This window comes from Harmonia axyridis, chromosome X (assembly GCF_914767665.1).
Source record: "Harmonia axyridis chromosome X, icHarAxyr1.1, whole genome shotgun sequence".
Classification (NCBI taxonomy): Eukaryota; Metazoa; Arthropoda; class Insecta; order Coleoptera; family Coccinellidae; genus Harmonia; species Harmonia axyridis.
In genome coordinates, this window is record NC_059508.1 from 3,920,350 (window position 1) to 3,939,201 (window position 18,852).

Consider the following 18,852-nt stretch of genomic DNA (forward strand, 5'->3'; position numbering starts at 1 on the left):
ACAAACAAAACTGCCGCATTTGGAGTGAAGCTAATCCTCAAGTGTATATCGAAACACCGTTACATCCAGAAAAACTGACTGTTTGGTGCGCTTTATGGGCTGGTGGAATCATTGGTCCATACTTCTTCAAAAACGATGATGGCCGTTCTGGCCAACGGTGATCGGTTTCATTCCTGAATTGAACAACCATGATGTCCAGGAGCTGTGGTTCCAACAAGACGGCGCAACATGTCACACAGCTTGTGTGATTGGTGACCGCCTAATTTCACGTTTTGGAACTGTGAATTGGCCTCCAAGATCTTGTGATTTAACACCACTAGACTACTTTCTGTAGGGCTATGTAAAGTCATTGGTCTATGCGGATAAGCCACTAACCCTTGACCATTTGGAAGACAACATTCGCCGTGTTATTGCCGATATACGGCCACAAATGTTGGAAAAAGTCATCGGAAATTGGACGTCCAGATTGGACTACATCCGAGCCAGCCGTGGCGGTCATATGCCAGAAATCATATTCAAAATGTAATGCCACAAGATTATCTTGCGGATAAATAAAATTCATGTCAATCGAATAATCCATCGTTGTTTTATTGCAATTTAAAGTTCTATAGTTTTAAAAAGGACACCCTTTACCTATCTTTGCAATACTGAATTTCTCATAATCTAAAAATATAAACCGAATGCCAAATCATTCAGGAAGCCTTATAGTTTTACTTACCAGTAGAAAGACAATTGAATGATGAACTCACAATTGAAGTCCTTTCTTAACAAATTTAATATCTCATAGCTTCTAGGTATTCTGGGAGAATACCTACTCGACATTATTAAGATGTAAATCAGTGATCCAAAAGGAAATTCATTTGTTTTACCTTCGCTAAAGTCTAAATGAATTTTCCATGGAAATAGTTCTTTAGGAATCCTCCTTTCTTCTGCTCATTCCTAAGATTTCCAGTAAGGTTATTGGAAGAGCTACAACTTTTATGAAATTGAAAACATAATAATCTGCGTGGACCCATGCTGTAATTCATCCCATTCTGAAGATTCCCTTTTGTGCGTGAATTTCAAAGGGAAAGGATTTCATGGCGGACATATTTTAATTACGTTCTGTATTGAAAGTCACTCCCACTTATTCCCTTTTTTCTACCCTATCTCTGTAAGACCACCCCTCCCTACAATTATGCTCTTGAGTTACCCCAGCGGTATGTTTACTGTCTGTCAAGCCATACGGGTACATGTACTCCCTTCTGTGCTGCTTCTAGCTGGATTTTCAAGGGTTTTCGATCATATGTGTACCTAGCTTTCCATAGGAACCGTCAAACATGGCGTACGTTAGGTTAGTAATGTTTTCTAACATTCGCCCGATTCAGATCAATATAAAACCTTCAAGAAAAAAACTGGCTTGATATCAGGAGCACCTGTTCATTCATGTACATAATGCCTTAATTTTCTATGCTCGTCAGAAAAATATTGAGATATTTTTCCGATAGTCTTCTTGAATCTAAATGCCTCTCCATCTCTATCAAACTCGTAGTTTTAAAATTATCTTATTCAATATTCAAACATTCCAAACCTTCCCTCAATAATCCAAAACTCTCGATATCCTGTTCTCGAACGGATGGACAGAATGAATTCGACCAAGGATTGCTCATCAATCAATGAGTCTAAACTTATCGTTCAAGATCATTCCCGCCTCAAAATTCGAAAAATACAGATATCTTTACTGAATGATAGAGCCCCATCAATAATTCAGATCCTTCATTATGCAATAAAATGTGGAGGAATACAAATATTAGATAAATACTAGTGAAATAGGGAGACTACAAGATAAACAAGGCAAATATCACACAAAATTTTTTCTCTATTGCAATATCCAAACGTATGAGAAAGAATAAACATCGTAATAAAAAAATTGTGATGCATATTTAGCGATGGAATTTGAGCCAATCAACTATTACTATAAACTTTCTAGTTTAACTTGAATTGACTCAGGCTTCGACTCTTAACGTATTATTATCGAAGCAAATATTCACTTCCTAGCGAGTGATAGAAAGTGATCTCAAATATTTCAAGTTATTTATCAGCGGAATACAAAATATGTATTATTCATAAAAATCTCCAAGATGAGTGGTTTCCGAAATAACACACTTAGGCCAGCGGATAATCCAATCATAAAAATATTTTTAAACGCATTCTGAGGAATCGACTTCAGTAATATCCGCAAATTCTCTTTTGTGCCTTCTATCATCTGAAAACGATCGCCTCGAAGGGATAATTTGAGTTTTGAAAAGAGGAAAAGACTCGACCGGAACCATATTAGGAGAATATCTCGGTTGTTTAATGAGATTTGCTGAGTTTTTGGTCATTCGTTGTCGTGGTACGAAATCTATGAATTTTCAAACGCCATCTCAGGTCTTCATCAAAAAACCCCAGCAACACTCTTGATCAACTGTATTTCAACTAGAGATTCTCGGCTTGACTTGATTTTCAAGCTACTTGACTCGAAATCAAGTCAAGTTCTTCAATGTCAAGTCAAGTATTTATTGTGTGGTGTGCACAGCAATAAAAAAAATGATGAAATGCGAAGGAACCTAGCAAAAAACACTTTCATTTATAAAACTTATTGTATGAAAGAACCAGAACTTTTCGAATATAAACACTATTAAATCACCCTGAAACGTAACAAAATAGAAAAAAGAATATAGTTTTTTAATATTGAGAAACCTCCATGCACTATTTGATAACATCATTTTCCATCCAGGATCCAAGACACATAAGGCATCTTATGGATTTTCCCCTAAAATTTTGCAGGTTTTTTAATAGTCAGAGCAGCACTGGAAAGTTGTCTTTCAATTGGAGCTGGAGGTTTTAGCGTTGATAAAAATCTTTGGCTATTTTAGCCGAGTTTTTATACCTCTTTTCTAAAATATCTTCTGAACTGTCAGCACGTGGTTTAATCAGGAATTCGTCTATTTAATAACGCCATGCCATTTCATTTGCTCGATTTACTGAAGATTTTTTCAATGAACTTGAAAGATCGATGTCAAATTCAGTGTATTTATTTTTTGAACGTGATTATTTTGTCGAAGCTCGCACGAGCTTGATATCAAGTCAAGCAATACATATCTCAAATCAAGTCAAGTCAACTCTAGTATGTAATTTGTCACGAGCTTGATTTTCAAGTCAAGTAGTTAGTTAAAAATATCAAGCTACTTGACTTGATGAATCCCTAATTTGAACTCAACCCGCGCAATCTATACTTTTTGCTAAAAATCAAGTCTAAAACATGATAGTTTGATTTATTTTCATGAATACTTTTCCGTTACTTTATATGTTAGTTATAAATCAGATATATTTAATTTGGAAGAAGTTTTTACAAACTATTTTTTCGAACTGTGATTTATTTTATAGAAGGCAGTAAACCATATCGTGATGTCTGTATGATAAACTATTCGATCTTAATATATACAAATGAATAGTAAGCAGCTTGACACCTCTGAAGTGTTTTTTCACTTAATCAAACCTACACAATTTTTAACTCGATAAACTGGCTACGCCTCTAAAACCAATAAAACCAATCAACTTTCAGATGGAATACCCAGCTTTTATTCGCGTTTTCTCGATGAATATTAAGTCTATAAGATCGACGCCACTGAGCCATAGATGTCAAAACAAATCCTCTCGGGAATCTGAAGGATTTTATGGTTATTTCCAGACAACACGGAAGTATAATTAATATTCCTCGTATAAATAATTTTATAGCAATTCCTTCGGACTTTATTGATAATTAGATTTAGGTATGACTTTCACGGCCTTCGACAGTAAAGAAGATATATTAAATTCTTCAAGTGACCTGAAGAGATATGTCAACAGTAACAGCGAGACAATCGTTTTTCGTACGGTTTCAATGAATTCGTTCGCTTGGTGAATGGCTATGAGGTCTATGAATATTATTCCCATGAATTCTTATCGAAAACGTACATTTTCACGCAAAGCTTTCGTTATTTCCTCTCTCTTCCAAGGAATATCTCAACCCTTTATGAATTTACTCTATACATCACTGTTTTTGCCTTAGATATTTTCCAGAATATTCAAACTCTTGTGAAACAATCTTATAATATTCATCACGCTACGGCGTTTAAACCCAAGATTTATAAAGAGAAGAGTTGAATTATTACATAGAAAGATAAACTCGGAGCAATCTATTCTGGTGGAAACAAAATTTTCCAGATAGCATTTCCACGAGCGTCAGCCTTCGAGTAATCGAGGAGAGAAACCTAGGTATGGAAACCTATATTTAGTAAGTTAACGTTATCATCAGTTATGGAAAGCTTTAATAGTACTGGATCCGCTACAGAAAATCGATGATTGATCAAGCATGATACCACCCTCAACAATACATTTGATATTCACCAAGTTCTCCAAGATCTAAGAAATTACTGGTAATATACTGATCGGTCGGAAGTCGTTGAAACAGTCAGGATTCGCCTTCTTAGTAGTTGGTCCTATGATAGAGTACACTGGAAAGTACCCAACCCCCAGATATCAGTACACAATATGTATCAAATAAGATGTAACAGCTGACCAGCCCAGTATCAAAATTTTGGCAGAAATGAAGTCGAGCATCTTTTTTGATCACAAAATAGAACATATTAGTTCTAGAACCCGCTCACGGGCGATTATTTAGTTGCAGCAACTGACAATTTTCAACACGCTCTTTTCATCAGACTATTGGGACTTGGTTCCAAGATCAGGCAACTTTCAGGCCACTAAATAATTTATTTAATCGCCGAGACTAAAAAGTTTCCGGAGTGTGGGAGTCTTAACCTGACCATTTGATTTCATGTAGTACAATACTGGATTTCCTCCAGAGTTGAGAGCCGAAAATCATACTGGATGCATTGATTGCACTTATTAGATCCGTAAGTTGCAGCAATCTATTGATATTTATACTTAGGATAGAAGACTGAAGCAAAGATGATTATTAATCTGCCCAGCATCACATAATTCTGCTGGAAAGATGGATACATGCCTATTTCTTATACTTGGAAGTTTTCCAAGTACATTTAATTATGTATATGTATACATATCGACTTTATCTGACCATAAAGCCCTTGGAATCATTTGAGCGGAATGTGGTATATTGCCCATCGACAGATTGCCAGAATAACATATTCGAATGATTGATCCCGCTTTCATGGAATAGTCAGAACTATGTGTACGAGTTTCAGGAAATTTGTTTCAGATGTAATCCACCAGTTCACTGTGTCAGTAGTAGCTCAATTGATTTGTGTCTATCATAAAGCATCATCCGTTATATTGCGCTTGATGCCTTACATTTACATATCGTTGTTCTATGAATCGAAATGAAGGACGATTCATTCGAAATACGAATTTCACTGAAAGATAAATCGTTGGAGTTGGTAGCTTCAAAACCAATAAAAACTTTACACAATAATTTATCTCATCATATATCTAAAAAATGAAATAATATTGGTGAATACAACACAAAATATTCAATGCATTTATAAATAATTTTTTCAAACATATTCTCTATAAAACTTCGACAACTCAAATAATACGTATCATACTCACTAACAAAAATTATTCTTGAAGCTAACAAATACTCAAGCGTTGAATTCCATTTTGCTTACCTTAGGTATGTTAAGATATTAAATTTATTAAAAGTGGTTTATATTTTGAAATAATCGACCAAACAATAGTCAGATTTGTAGCACAGAATTTGATAGAGTGTTCCGTAACTACCCTTGTTCAAAATTCAATCTATCAGTCCTCAGAATTTTCCACCTAGGAAATAGATATTCTAGCTATCTTAATGGATGTAATGGAACTCCACAAAGCTTTCTATCATAATCAATTTTGTGCGTTACGAGCATATTCAAGAGATAGCCCGAATTTTCCTAGATTCAATCTACACATCGCTGGATTCAATTTCATCATCACACTATAATATTGCAAAGTGAAATCTAGTGACTCCATTTGAATTTAATGTAATATAATCTGGATTCTCACATGTGGGACATATCTCTTTTCTATCAGAACATTTCTAGCGTGGATAACCAGAACCACATTAAGGGATGCTGCAGCTTTGGCCTCACTTCGTGCTGCCACGACGTATTTAACTTTCCAATCAAATTCGACAACCATAGATGTTTGAACTTGCATGCTGCTTTTAGACGAATGCTTGCGAATGAAAAATTAGTTTCTCTATGCAATTTTCGCCTTTGAGAGGAAATTGTCGTTTACGACAGTAAGGCGAATATTCTCCCATTTCAGTTTTATTACCTGTTGGAAAGTTGATGAATTTTCTCATTTTTTTTTATTTCGTTCGCTTAATTTGCCGTCTTCAAAGTTAATGAATCTTGTTCTCAAGCTAGAACAATCAATACATTAGTTATAGCAACTAATTTTTGTATCAAATTGCATGCAATTACCTCTTATGGTTTCCGAGAAAAGCTTAAGACGATTTCAATTTTTGTTTTTCATATATTCCAAAACATAAACTTCTAACATTGTAAAAGGGATTAATATTTTCCTCCAAACATCTTCAAGAACCATCATTGGAAATTATACACCAAAAGTGACAGTCCAATTGTTCGATGATGTTGTTTTTTGGTTTTTGTCCAAAAATTCGTTATCGTGATGCAAAATCGTCGTTTTAGCAATCTAATTTTTTTTGTCGAATTATGTAACATTACGCTGCAGAATTTGAAACATTCCTTCGATATTGTTATCTACTCAAAAAATTACTGAAAACAGAAAATGAACTATAAAATGGAGCACTGCATAAAGAGCTTAAGCAAATGAATTAATTGATATAATAAACCATTTTTTCATTCATATAATTTCAAATAAACTGCACAATATTGGATGATAAAGTGGTTTCGAAGTTATGAATATTGAATATATGGCATATCGATATTGATTTTAGAACAGAATTGATGTTTTTGAATTCAATAATCAGCCTTTGACACTCATGAAACTGTAAAATATATACCGACAACCTTTGAACAATGCCCTCAAAATAATGAACCCGCAACGTAGCACTTGGGCATAGATAAAAAATCCAATACTCAACTTGAATTCGTATTGCTTGTCAACTGCAAACTCGATACTGTATTAAACAAGAGCAATTGCCTTTTTTTCTGCGTTGAATGTAGAATTGAAATTGGGCGCCTATATCCTTTAGCTGATAAACATTTTTAATGAATTCGGTTTTAGATATCCACATTTGAAAGAAAGAGTTTGAAAAGTTTCATTGCACATTGTGTCATCATGGATTGAGCTCTTGAAATGAAAATCTTTTTTATTTAGTATTATCAATCATAAATAGGCAAGAAACAGTCAAAATCATTTTACTTTCAGAATTAGAAGTGAGTTCCAACAATTAGACATGTAACAAAAATAAAAAAGCATGGATAATAGAAATAAAAGAAATTTATCAAATTAATACGATTTTCACTAAAAGTGGGTTTTAATTTTTTCTCTGTAATAGTCAACATGTGTGGAGATTCGGAATTTAATTTATTTCAAAATCAGGTTTCTCTATATTATCTGTAAACTTCTATCTATCCAAATATATATGAAGTTCACATCTGAATGGGATTTTCTCAATTATGAAATGAATATTTCCTTACCCTTAACAAGCTACTTAAAACAACATAATTTCTTGTTCGTATTTCCATCATTGAAGGTGCTATATCAAAACTAATCTAAATTTGATTGACGTGAATTACTAATTATGTAACTCAGTGGGGAGTTACATATCTTGTACAAAAGAAGGTCCAGGTTGAGGAACCACACTGTGCACTAACACCATGCTGTCCTTTATGTTATGGCCGACATACTTGGAGGTAGTAGAGATGGGAGCTTAGCCACTGATAAGGGTGCAGACTGCAGATAAATACTACATTCATTATGTCAAAAAAGTACCAGGAATTGAGCATTTTTTTGAAAAAACGCCTCTAAATTCACGCAGAGTTTCAACTTCAAATTTCATTCAATTGTTCTATTCTACTCCACATTTTCAGTTGTTCAATTGTTTTTTATTTGTATTTCAAATGAAATTTCGTACAATGTTATATATATGTATAGCGTATTTCGTAAAAAAAAGTAGATTGATGCAACATTGAAAAGTTCTACTTTCCTTTCTATAAAGATTATATATCGGCACCAAATCATGGAAGAACAACAATTTGCATTCAAATTTGTCTATTTGTAATAAAATCGATCGTTTCATTGAAATTTACATTTTTTTTTTAATTAAGGCTGCGTCATCTTGCCATGACCTCAACACTCCGGTCTTCTCGTATCAAATAATCCAAAAAATTAATTCGTACTGCGGAAGGTATTCTGTGTTTATTAAGTTATCAAATTAAAATTACTTGATTATTTTTTCTGTGTAAAAGTTAAGTACGTAGCTGCATTTTGGGGCTCTAGATTTATGAATAAACCACATATACACAAACCGAGACACAAACTCGATGAAAGTTTGAATAACTGTATTCATCGTTATATACACACCAAATTTCGGTGAAATCTGACGAATAGATCTTGAGATATTACGATTTTATTGAATTTGTTATTATTTTTCAATAACTATACAACGGATCTTTAAATTTCAGTACGATCAACTTTGAAGACGATACATTAAATTTGAATAAGGAAGATACCTACATGTTTTTTGTGCCCTTGGTCTATTCTTGTTACTTTTCTGACACTGTAATGTCTGTCTCTTCGATATTTCATCTAATGAAACAATTCATTATTTATTGAAAATATAAACCTTGAAATTTTCGAAATAACCTTAAGAATTGAAAAAAAAAGTCGAATTTTTTTTTTAAAAGATCAATTTTAAGCAGCATTCGATAAGCTCCCGTTTAAAACCCATGCCCATCTCTAGATCTCCGTTCCAATATCTCTACCTGGCTTGAGTAGTGGCCTTCGCACTTCACCAAATAACCTCTTTAATCTTGCATTACCTCTCCATCCGACACTTCGAACTTATTTGTCAAAACAATTTATTAACTCATTACTTCTACTTGATTCGTTTCTCCTTTTCGAAACGTAACTTACACACTGAGATAATATCGCTTACCTTTCAAAACGAACCTATATCTTCGAGCAATCTTCATTGCCAATCTCTGTTTGAGATTGAGCCCATACGCTCTTTGAAAATGGCCCACACATGTTATTAAGCCTGTCATTATGGCCACTGTCATTTTGTTCTTCTAACTACCATCATCGTTTCATTATGAGGCCTATTCTACTGTCTTTAAGGCCTTAAAGCGCATTTTACTCAGCGTTGTCCTTGAGTGATATCTTGGTATTTCATTCGTAGGATTCTATCGAAGGAATGTTCAGGATCGTTAAGAATAAATATGTCATATTTATTTGAAGAAGACGTTCTGAGAAATATCCGATTATTTTGTGGTTGGTTTTTTGTTACATTTGATCCATTATTCCGTAAATTTACCAGAATGTGAAATACTGAGGAACACAGGGGGTCATTCAGAATTGAATGATTAATCATATATAAGAGGAAAAAAATTGAAAAAACATTTTTTTTTAGAAAGATTATTTTCATTCCCTGTCTATACAGGGAATGGAAGTATTGGGGTAGGCGAATATTTGAGCTCAGTGAAGAATATCGAATAATATCATAATCCTAATAATAACAAAGCACCTTCTACCTTCGATAGACTCGGAAGCACTCTTAACAAGTGAGCTCCCATATATCGATTTCTCCAAAATAAAGTGGGAGATAAAATTATGTTTTCACAAAAAATTATCGAAGTTGACACGTATAGTCAGGTCTTATTCATTCTACTGTGAAGAAATAGAGTTGATCCAAATAAAGATATAATAGGCGTACAACTTTGGTTCCGCCTTTTTTTTCCGAAATTCGAGGCTTACACTGGATATACATTTAGGATTCAAAGCATTGCCCATCGCTGGCCACTACTTCCTCGCATCTTTCGGGCATCGTACGAATCTAGCGTTAAAAAATTTGGCATCTTTTGAAGCGATCCACGAATCGATCCATTTTTTTTTTACTTCTTCATAAGACCGGAAGTGCTGGTCAGTCAGGCCATGTGCCATTGATCGAAACAAGCGAGCAACGTCTAGATAATATAATACGGGGGGTGGGGTAGGGCTCCCAATTTCAACGTTAACAAGTATGTCTTAACCACTTTCGCAAAAAATCACTTTATCCTGTCTCTCGTTGTATTGCAGCCGTTTGTCTTTCAATGCTCGGCTCAAACGCATTAATTGTGTTCGATAACGATCGCCTGTTATTGTTTAAGTCGGTTTGAACAACTCATAATACACTACGCCGCCCTGATCCCACAAAACACTCAGCAATCCCCATGGTTTTCTGCGCTTGAAATTATCGTAATGAACCCATTTTCGTCTTCAGTCACATTGCTATGCAGAAATCCCTTCCGTCTTTGCCTTGCAAGCAGCTGTTCACAAGCAAACAAATGCTGTTCAACATCTCTCGGCTTCATCTCGTACAACACCCAATTTCCTTGTTTCTGAATCATTCCCATGACTTTCAGGCGTTTTGAAATGGCTTGTTGCGTCACACCCAATGATCCTGCCAATTCTTCTTGCGTTTGACACGAATCTTGATCAAGTAATGCCTCCAATTCTGCATCTTCGGTAACCTTCCCTCTTCCACCGCCAGGCTGGTCTTCGACATCAAAATTACCGTTCTTGAAGCGTTGAAACCACTCTCAGCACGTTCTTTCACTCATAGCGGCCCCACCATAGGTATTTGAGGGCATTCGATGAGCCTCAGCCTCAGATATCTTTATATTGAAGCAGAAAATGAAAACCTCCCGCAAATGACGAGAAGTTGATGTTTAATCGAGAATAACTTTATGATGCAGACACAAATCGACTAATATTTCGATGGCGTTATGTTTACTAATACCTTAGCTCATTATATGACATCTACGATCTATTTATTTCGACTATCTCTTACCGCTACATCCACCTATTTCAAAACGACGTAAGCCAAGTTGTACACCTAATAGACACGTACCGACGACCTGTCGACCAGAACTGTGGATTTGCAGATCATCAGTTTTCCTGCACCACTCAAGCTGTCACGAATCTTTCGATATAACCTATAGTCCCGAAAGTTGTCGATTTTTTATTCTCTGAAGTTCCCCACTTTCGAAAGGTACAAGATTCGAAGATCTGAAATGAACAATTTAAGGTTGACCACTGCATTTTTTATGCTAAGTGTAAACTTACTACGAAAATAATGATTCTGAAGTACTTGTATGTTTCGTGCATTATTGCAGATTATTCTGTACTATTCACGTCCATGTTTCAAATTGAGCAATTGATTATTTATTATTTCTGTCCAAATTCCTGTGATAAATTGCTCAATTGCAGATTATTGTCGAAATAATTCTCTATGTGAGCGTATAGTCGGTAAAACAGAGAACTAATTTGAATAGACTCGATGTGTTACTCATGTCTTACGCCTCATACATCTTCGAAAAGCACGCTCGACCTAAAATATTGATGCTGTGAGTGAAGAATATCCAAATTCATTCATTCTTCGGCTCGCTATGGCGTATTTCACAACTGGATTCACATCTCCATCTTTATAAGGTTCAGTCGACTCAAGAACTAAAGCAAGCTGACCATAGAATGCATAGAACTTATGTTAATTGGATGCTTGATAAGATTTGGATGACGTTTTTTCTAATCAATTTTTCTATGGCGACGAAGCCCATTTTCCACTAGGTGGTTATGTGAACCATCAAAAGTATCACATATGGGGTAGTGAAAATCCGTATGTGACTGTTAGGAGATCATTACTTGCGCAACAATTGCTTCTCCATTTTGGTTTTGGTTTGGTAACTACACCGAAAAATGATAACCAATTGAATGATATATAGGTACATAGTTGACTTTTTTCTTTCATTATTCTTCACTTGAGACGAGAAGCACTCGAAAATTGTAAAGTAATAACTTGTGACTATATCACTTTATGTGAAGTTGAGGTCGTCTTTCGATAATCCCGCAGAACAACACCCCAGTGTAATGAAGTCCTCTGAGCACTATCCTAACACGTTCATCGAACGTCGATTGATCTAACATGGGCCCGTTTACCAAATTTTAATTATATCTCATTGTTTCAGATTTCGCATCGACAATACAGACCATATTATAGACGTGAACAAAGGGAACGTCCAGTTCGAGTATGACCAGGTCAACATAATATGTCCAGTGTACATGCCTGGGACCTACGACGAGGACGCAGAGAAATACATTATCTACAATGTCACCAAAGAAGAATACGAGACGTGCAGAATAACGAATCCCGATCCTAAAATCATCGCTATCTGCGATAAGCCCTATAAGCTGATGTACTTCACAATTACGTTCAGGCCATTCACGCCACAACCTGGTGGCCTGGAGTTCCAACCTGGCAAGGATTACTATTTTATCTGTGAGTATTTCAATATCGGTGGAACTGGATAAATGCATTTTACGCTCTCTTTCACGTCCGCAACTTCTCCCCATTTTCCACTGGATATTCAAATCCCGGAGACTTATAAAACGAACTGTTTTTTTTTTCGAAAAGCTTTATAATTTTCAACATCGATAGATGTTATGATGTTCGAAATTGCACGGTTCTGAAGTTATTATGAATGCATTTACAATAACCAATGAAATGAGAGAAGTTGATTAGGAAAATACGATTCAATAAAACGTGGTTGTCTATTGTTAGACATCTCAATGAACATTTATTGGTTTCATAAAGACATTTGGGAATCATCTATTAGGTGTCCCAAATTTGTTGTTTAGTGAGAGGAGCTTAGATTCCCTTTGAGTTAGTACTCAAAGTAGTACTTTACAAAAACTCTCATAATTCAGCATTAGGAGCACCATCCATAAATAAATATAAAAAAATAAATAAAAATAAAACCAGCACAAAAAAAACTGCCTTCCATAGATATTAGTTAACTTTCATGTGAAAAAAACAAACAAGATGATCATAAAGAGTTTCTACTAAAGATTAAAAAATCGTATATCTGCATATTGAATATATTCAATAAGAATTACAGCCGCTTGAAGAAGAGTACGTGCCGAAAAACGCATTTTTTAATTTTTGACTATCAGTATAATAACTAGGTACTAAAGGAATTTTTTTGCGGTTTTCATTGAACTCTGCATCGAACAGTGTTTTTTCATTAAAATTGAATTGAGGGAAAAAAATATCTTCATTCAAAGATGAATTTTCGTACCGACGAAGCCAAACAAACTCTAGTAAGAAAAAGGTAAGGAATACTAATATGTAATAAAACGCTACTCACGAGGTAAAAAATTTGGCAACTACGCTAAGCAGGAAAAACATCCTATAAATGAGTAAAACATTAAACAACAACACTGAAACAGCGTATACAAAATAACAATTTTAACGAAGGTAAATGAAGAAATCTAAAAATTATACTATTTTATTTTTGATTCAGTCAATTCACTACAACTCCAACACCAATTTCATAATTTCTTAATTTTTCATTGTATTGGGTGTATAAAATTCGTTGACGGGATCTCAGAACCCGTTTGAGCTAGAAAAAAATGAATGGCACATTTTCGTTCTCGATTCTTGAGAGAATTACTTCAGTGAAAACCGCTGCTTCTTTAATTCAACTGTTTGGTAAAATTAAAAGTTCTCTTAACTTCTTTATTACTGGTGCTATAAACTTGAAACAAAAACATTCTACAGGAATTTTTTTCAGAATCTATTGGTATATAATTTCCTTTTCATCGCAAATATTTTTATTACAAACTTATGTTTTCCTAAATTTAAACCATAAAAATTTCTTTTACAAATTGAATCGCTTTTTTTCCTTTTCAATATTATATAACATTTTGATAAACTATGAAAATCATTGAAAGTTTCGGTTTCACACGGCAAATGAACCAAGTGTCAAGTGCTATGATAATCTGTGAACTTCAGATAATTAAAATATTTTGTGGCCACCAAAGTCTCCGGATTTAACCCCGTTAGATTTATTCTTTGGTCACATATAAAGAACAACATTTATCAATTTGAAAATGTTGAAAAAATGTAATGGTTGAAAATTCGGAGACCTTGGTGGTGCCCGAATATTTTGATTATCTGAAGTTCACAGATTATCAAAAATAGGCATTTGGTTTTGATGTTGTTTATATTTTGTTAAGAAATTAATATATCACGTTATATATTTTTGAATGGGGAAAGAAAGCTATTCTATTTGTTATAGAAATTCTTATGGTTTTCACTGAAAAACACAAGTTTGTATTATACCTAACTTCACAACTAATCGCAATGAAAAAATATCGAAGCGTGTATCATTCCATTTCAAGTGATGCTGTAGTTTTTACTCTGACTGAAAACCCAAATCTGATCTAAAAAACTGTCAAACTGTTCAAAATGTATCTTATGTCAACCGTAAAATGTTTTCAGCGTTTCTAAAAATTTGATCAATGTCAAAGACGTCAAATCTAAAGTCAAGTGGTGGGTTTCATGATTTGTTCGATCAAATCATTTCTGTGTTCAATTTCATTCATTTTTGACGCTTCCATAAATTTCAAACTACAATCAACAAGTTGATTAGTCATTCAAAGGTTTATGAAACCTGTCGATGTTGTGCCAAATTTGACAATAGATTTGACCAATGTCACCGTCCGTTTACGAAAACGATCATGTTTTCATGGAACCTCGTGCTGGAATTCAACAGGCCACCCTATATAATAACCGTGAGACTGAAACATACCGATTTGTTCGATGTTTATGCAGACATTTCACTAAAAAAAAACTGGCGTTGTTTACAATTTGTCGAATATATGTAAGAATTTCGACGTAGGGTGGTTCATTCAATCTCAAACCCCCAAATTAGTATTTATATTAGGGATTTATGGGATCAGTGATGTCTATACCGTTTTAGTAGTAGCATTAACAGATGTTTCTTATCGATGATATATTAAAGAGCCCGAAAGGTAGGGGGGTTAACCTCATAATTTAACAACTTTCATTAGGGACAGTTGATGTTAATCAAAAAATATACCCTTTTTAATCGCTTCGTCTGGCCCATTCAATCTGAACCCTCTCGTGCGGGTTGCGAGTAAATCTGAAACCCACATGTTCGTGTTAATTTGTGAAAAGGTAAAAACGAGGGGAAAAGGCAAGGATTAACGGATATGAAAACAAAGCTGATGTTTTTAACCATTGTAAATCATTCTACGGGCAAATCCTCAGACAAAGTTTCTTGTGCTTGCGATTCCTGAATGCACGTGGAAAATACCGCCGATACTTCTTTCACCCCTATTTTTCGATTTCGTTTCGCTTCATTATTTCATATGATGAACGTTCGGAAATGAAACTGAACGCTCCCTGTAATTTTCGCAATATTGATTACTTCAGAATTTGAACCTCTACACCACTGTTTATTAGGGCATCTTATTACAATGGCGTAGAAATGGGGGGTACTGGGGGTAATTGCCCCCAAGATTTCCAAAATATAAAATTTCAGAATTCTCGCAAAGACGAAAATAATTTTTTTTCTATGAAATAAACCAAAATACTTTTATTGCACGTCAATGTACAAGGTTTATTATTTTCCTGTATCTATCCGCTTTGTCGGTTTCGCCCCTCATTTGCCATCTGTGATTTTTGCATTCGTCATCAGTAAACACTCGCCCATTGTTTTCGGTTTTTTGTATCTTTCTCGTCACGAAATTTCAATACTGTAGTTATCAAAGAACTGAACTGAGTAATTTGCATCCAAAAATTGTCTTATAACTATATTAAAGTTCAAGTTTTTTTTCATCATCTACAGGGTGATATTTTTTCTGAAAGAGCACCCGCTTCTTTCCACCAGAACTTTTTTTTTTTGGTGAACCACTGGTAGTTTAGAAAAATGTGAGAAGAAACTATGGTCCAGTACTACACTTTATGGTTTCCTTGTGGGTTCTTGTCAAACAATTCTTCAGTAATCCTCAGGAAAATTCAAATTATTATGGGATCCAGTGAACTGTGATGAATAAATAATCAATTATAAGTTTTGGTATTTATTTACCCAATCTGTAGAGAAGATCAATAAAGATTCGATAAACTGTTATATGCATCACAACAAAGTAGGGCTACAAAAAACACCCTGTATCGAAAAAAAAATCATTTGCGGCCCACATATAGGACATTCTATTCTTGAAATTATTAAAGGAATTTTTCAATTTTTCGTCGTACCTCCAACTTCTATTCTGAATAACTTTTTTTTTTTGTTTGTCTGTTTGTATGTCCGCACATCCTGGTAGCAACCTCAAATATTCACTTTCCACTAGTTGATTATGCGCAAACGTGAAATTCCCGGTATTTTCATATTTAGCCTTCTAGTTGTCCTCTCAGGAAATAACATCGAAGAAAACATTTGAATTTTCATAAACTAGAAGGAAAACTAGATTTGAATTGTAAATATCTGTCCCAAAACCTATTAGAAATTAAAAAAAAACTAACATTCAACTTTTAAAGTCTTGACAAGGTCCATCGATGGCTAAAGTTGGGAAATAACTTCAGGGAGATCCCTAAGTGACCCAACCCTGAAAGGGGTCAAACCATACTCAATTCCTTTTCTTCGACCCTTAGGTCATCCTACATGCTTAGTCTATGCCGATTTCGGGATCTACTGAAAACAAAACAATAAATAATCAGTTTTTTTTTCTGAGGGCAACAGTTTAGGAAATTAATCCTATCCAAAGCAGTAATTATAAGGTCTAGGAAAAACAAAAGAAATTTTGAACGAATGAAACTTGTTTGACACTTCCTGAAATTAACAGTTCCAAATTATAAACTGAAAATTTCACAATTTTTATTGGTGGCGTTCAGATTTCACTAACTATGAAAAATCAATTTTGCATTCAAATACTAAGCGTGACCAGGGTATATATGAACAAAGTGAAACTATACGCACCTAAGGCAGGGTCTTATTTAATTTAGCGAAATTTGAATATCCGTTTGAGTTATTGCCTGTTGTAGCGCTAACAATGAACATTCATGCCACAATACAATCACATTTCACATCAGTCATTCGATTCACATAAAGAGTTAAATACAACAGAAATATTTTTATCCTCATCATTCTTCGAAATTAGGTGCTTAATGACTTGCTCACCTATCATGTGTTTTATTGAGTAAGCTTAGTTATCTTGAAGTACCTACTCTTTCAATTTCTTATTTCTGATGAGCCAAGTTTTCTTTGCGTTGGATTCGAATCTTGCTTGGTTTCTCAAAGATTTACATAATCTACTATCCTAAGGAGCCCTTTAAGCTGTATTATATTACTCGAGAAGTGACTACCAAATACTTTTTTTTCTTCAACGCTGAAGACATTATTGCCTTCAAAGCTTTAGAATCCGGAACTATACTCTGTTAGTCAAATAACATGGCTCTACATTGGAAGAGTTGTCACTCATTCTCAGGTTATGCCATAAGTAGTATCTACTAATCACTCATACTGTCCCTATAGCAACATCCAATAAGAATAGTTGTGACCAATTTCCTTCATTCTCTGCTTTTCGAGAATAACCTTGAAGAATTGTTTGATCCATTCAAAACGAACAAGGAATTCCGAATTAACTGTTATATTTCTTTCAGCCACCTCGTCAGCAGACGACCTTCACAGGAGAGTAGGAGGACGATGTCTCACGCATAACATGAAGATAGTTTTCAAAGTCTGTTGTGCTGAAAACCAGACATCCACCACTTCTACCACGAGATTCATGATGCCATCGACTCCGTTCTCCTGGCCAACTAGGCCAACTCCTGGACCAACTACCACGACAACCACACCGTGGAATCCTAGAACTGACCCCATTCCTTCACGGAAACCACCGAAAAAATCAAGTGAGTAAATTGAATCAGTAATCTAATACTTGCAAATCTATACAGATGCGTGGAATCGAACCTAGCAAGAAACTTTCAGAAATGTGGCATTGCAATCCATTGTGATAGTGAACTCGAAATTTATATGGGAATATAAACTGCTCCACATGAGTTAGGGATATTGACTTAAATTGTAAAAAAAATATAGTTTAAATGAGATTTTTGTGATGAAAATTCATATTAATATGATTTCAAGTTGCAGCAAATGAAATTAATTTTAGCCTGTAGGTCTGCAACGTATACAGGATGGTTAAGAAAAATCGAGTAAAATAACGAAATTTTATTATCAGAGAATTCAAGCATTTTAAGACTATCAATACAATATGTGACCTCCACGGGCATCAATAACAGCTTGACATCTTCTTTGCATACTACACACGAGGTTGTTAAACATTTCTAGAGGAATTTGGTTCCATAAACGGGGTAGAAGCTCTCTCAGATCATTTAAAGATTCTAGGGTAGGTTGATGATTATCTAATCTTCTTTGGAGCATATCCCATGCATGTTCTATGCAATTCAAATCTGGTGAGTGCGGAGGTATTGGTAAATGTGGAATGCCAAGCTCCTCGCGCGCATTCTCAACTAGCTGCACGGTGCGGTCTAGCGTTATCGTCTAGAAATTGAAAAGTTTCACCAATAGCAACGTGAAAATTTGGCACAACATTGTCAATGACATGCTCCCTCTAGTGTAGGGCGTTCATATTCCCAGGACAAATGTGTAGATCTGTGCGCCCGTTGAAACATATCCCGGCCCATACCATAACACTACCCCCTCGGAATGGATGGACTTCTTGGACATAGCGACGATTGTGGGGTATGCGTGGGATTGTCCATACCCTTATTCTTCGAGAATCTGAAAATCGTCCATAAATGGATTCGTCAGT

The 18,852-nt window shown here is 34.9% G+C and overlaps 1 protein-coding gene across 1 annotated transcript in view; it reads left to right on the forward strand.

Moving 5' to 3' along the window:
• Nucleotides 1-18,852, forward strand: part of LOC123686471 (ephrin-A4-like) — a 236,284-nt gene that overhangs the window by 213,783 nt on the left and 3,649 nt on the right. Inside the window, exons 2-3 of the mRNA XM_045626635.1 lie at nt 12,183-12,493; nt 17,681-17,929. Of these exons, the coding sequence (XP_045482591.1) occupies nt 12,183-12,493; nt 17,681-17,929 (560 nt within the window). The remainder of the gene's footprint in view (nt 1-12,182; nt 12,494-17,680; nt 17,930-18,852) is intronic.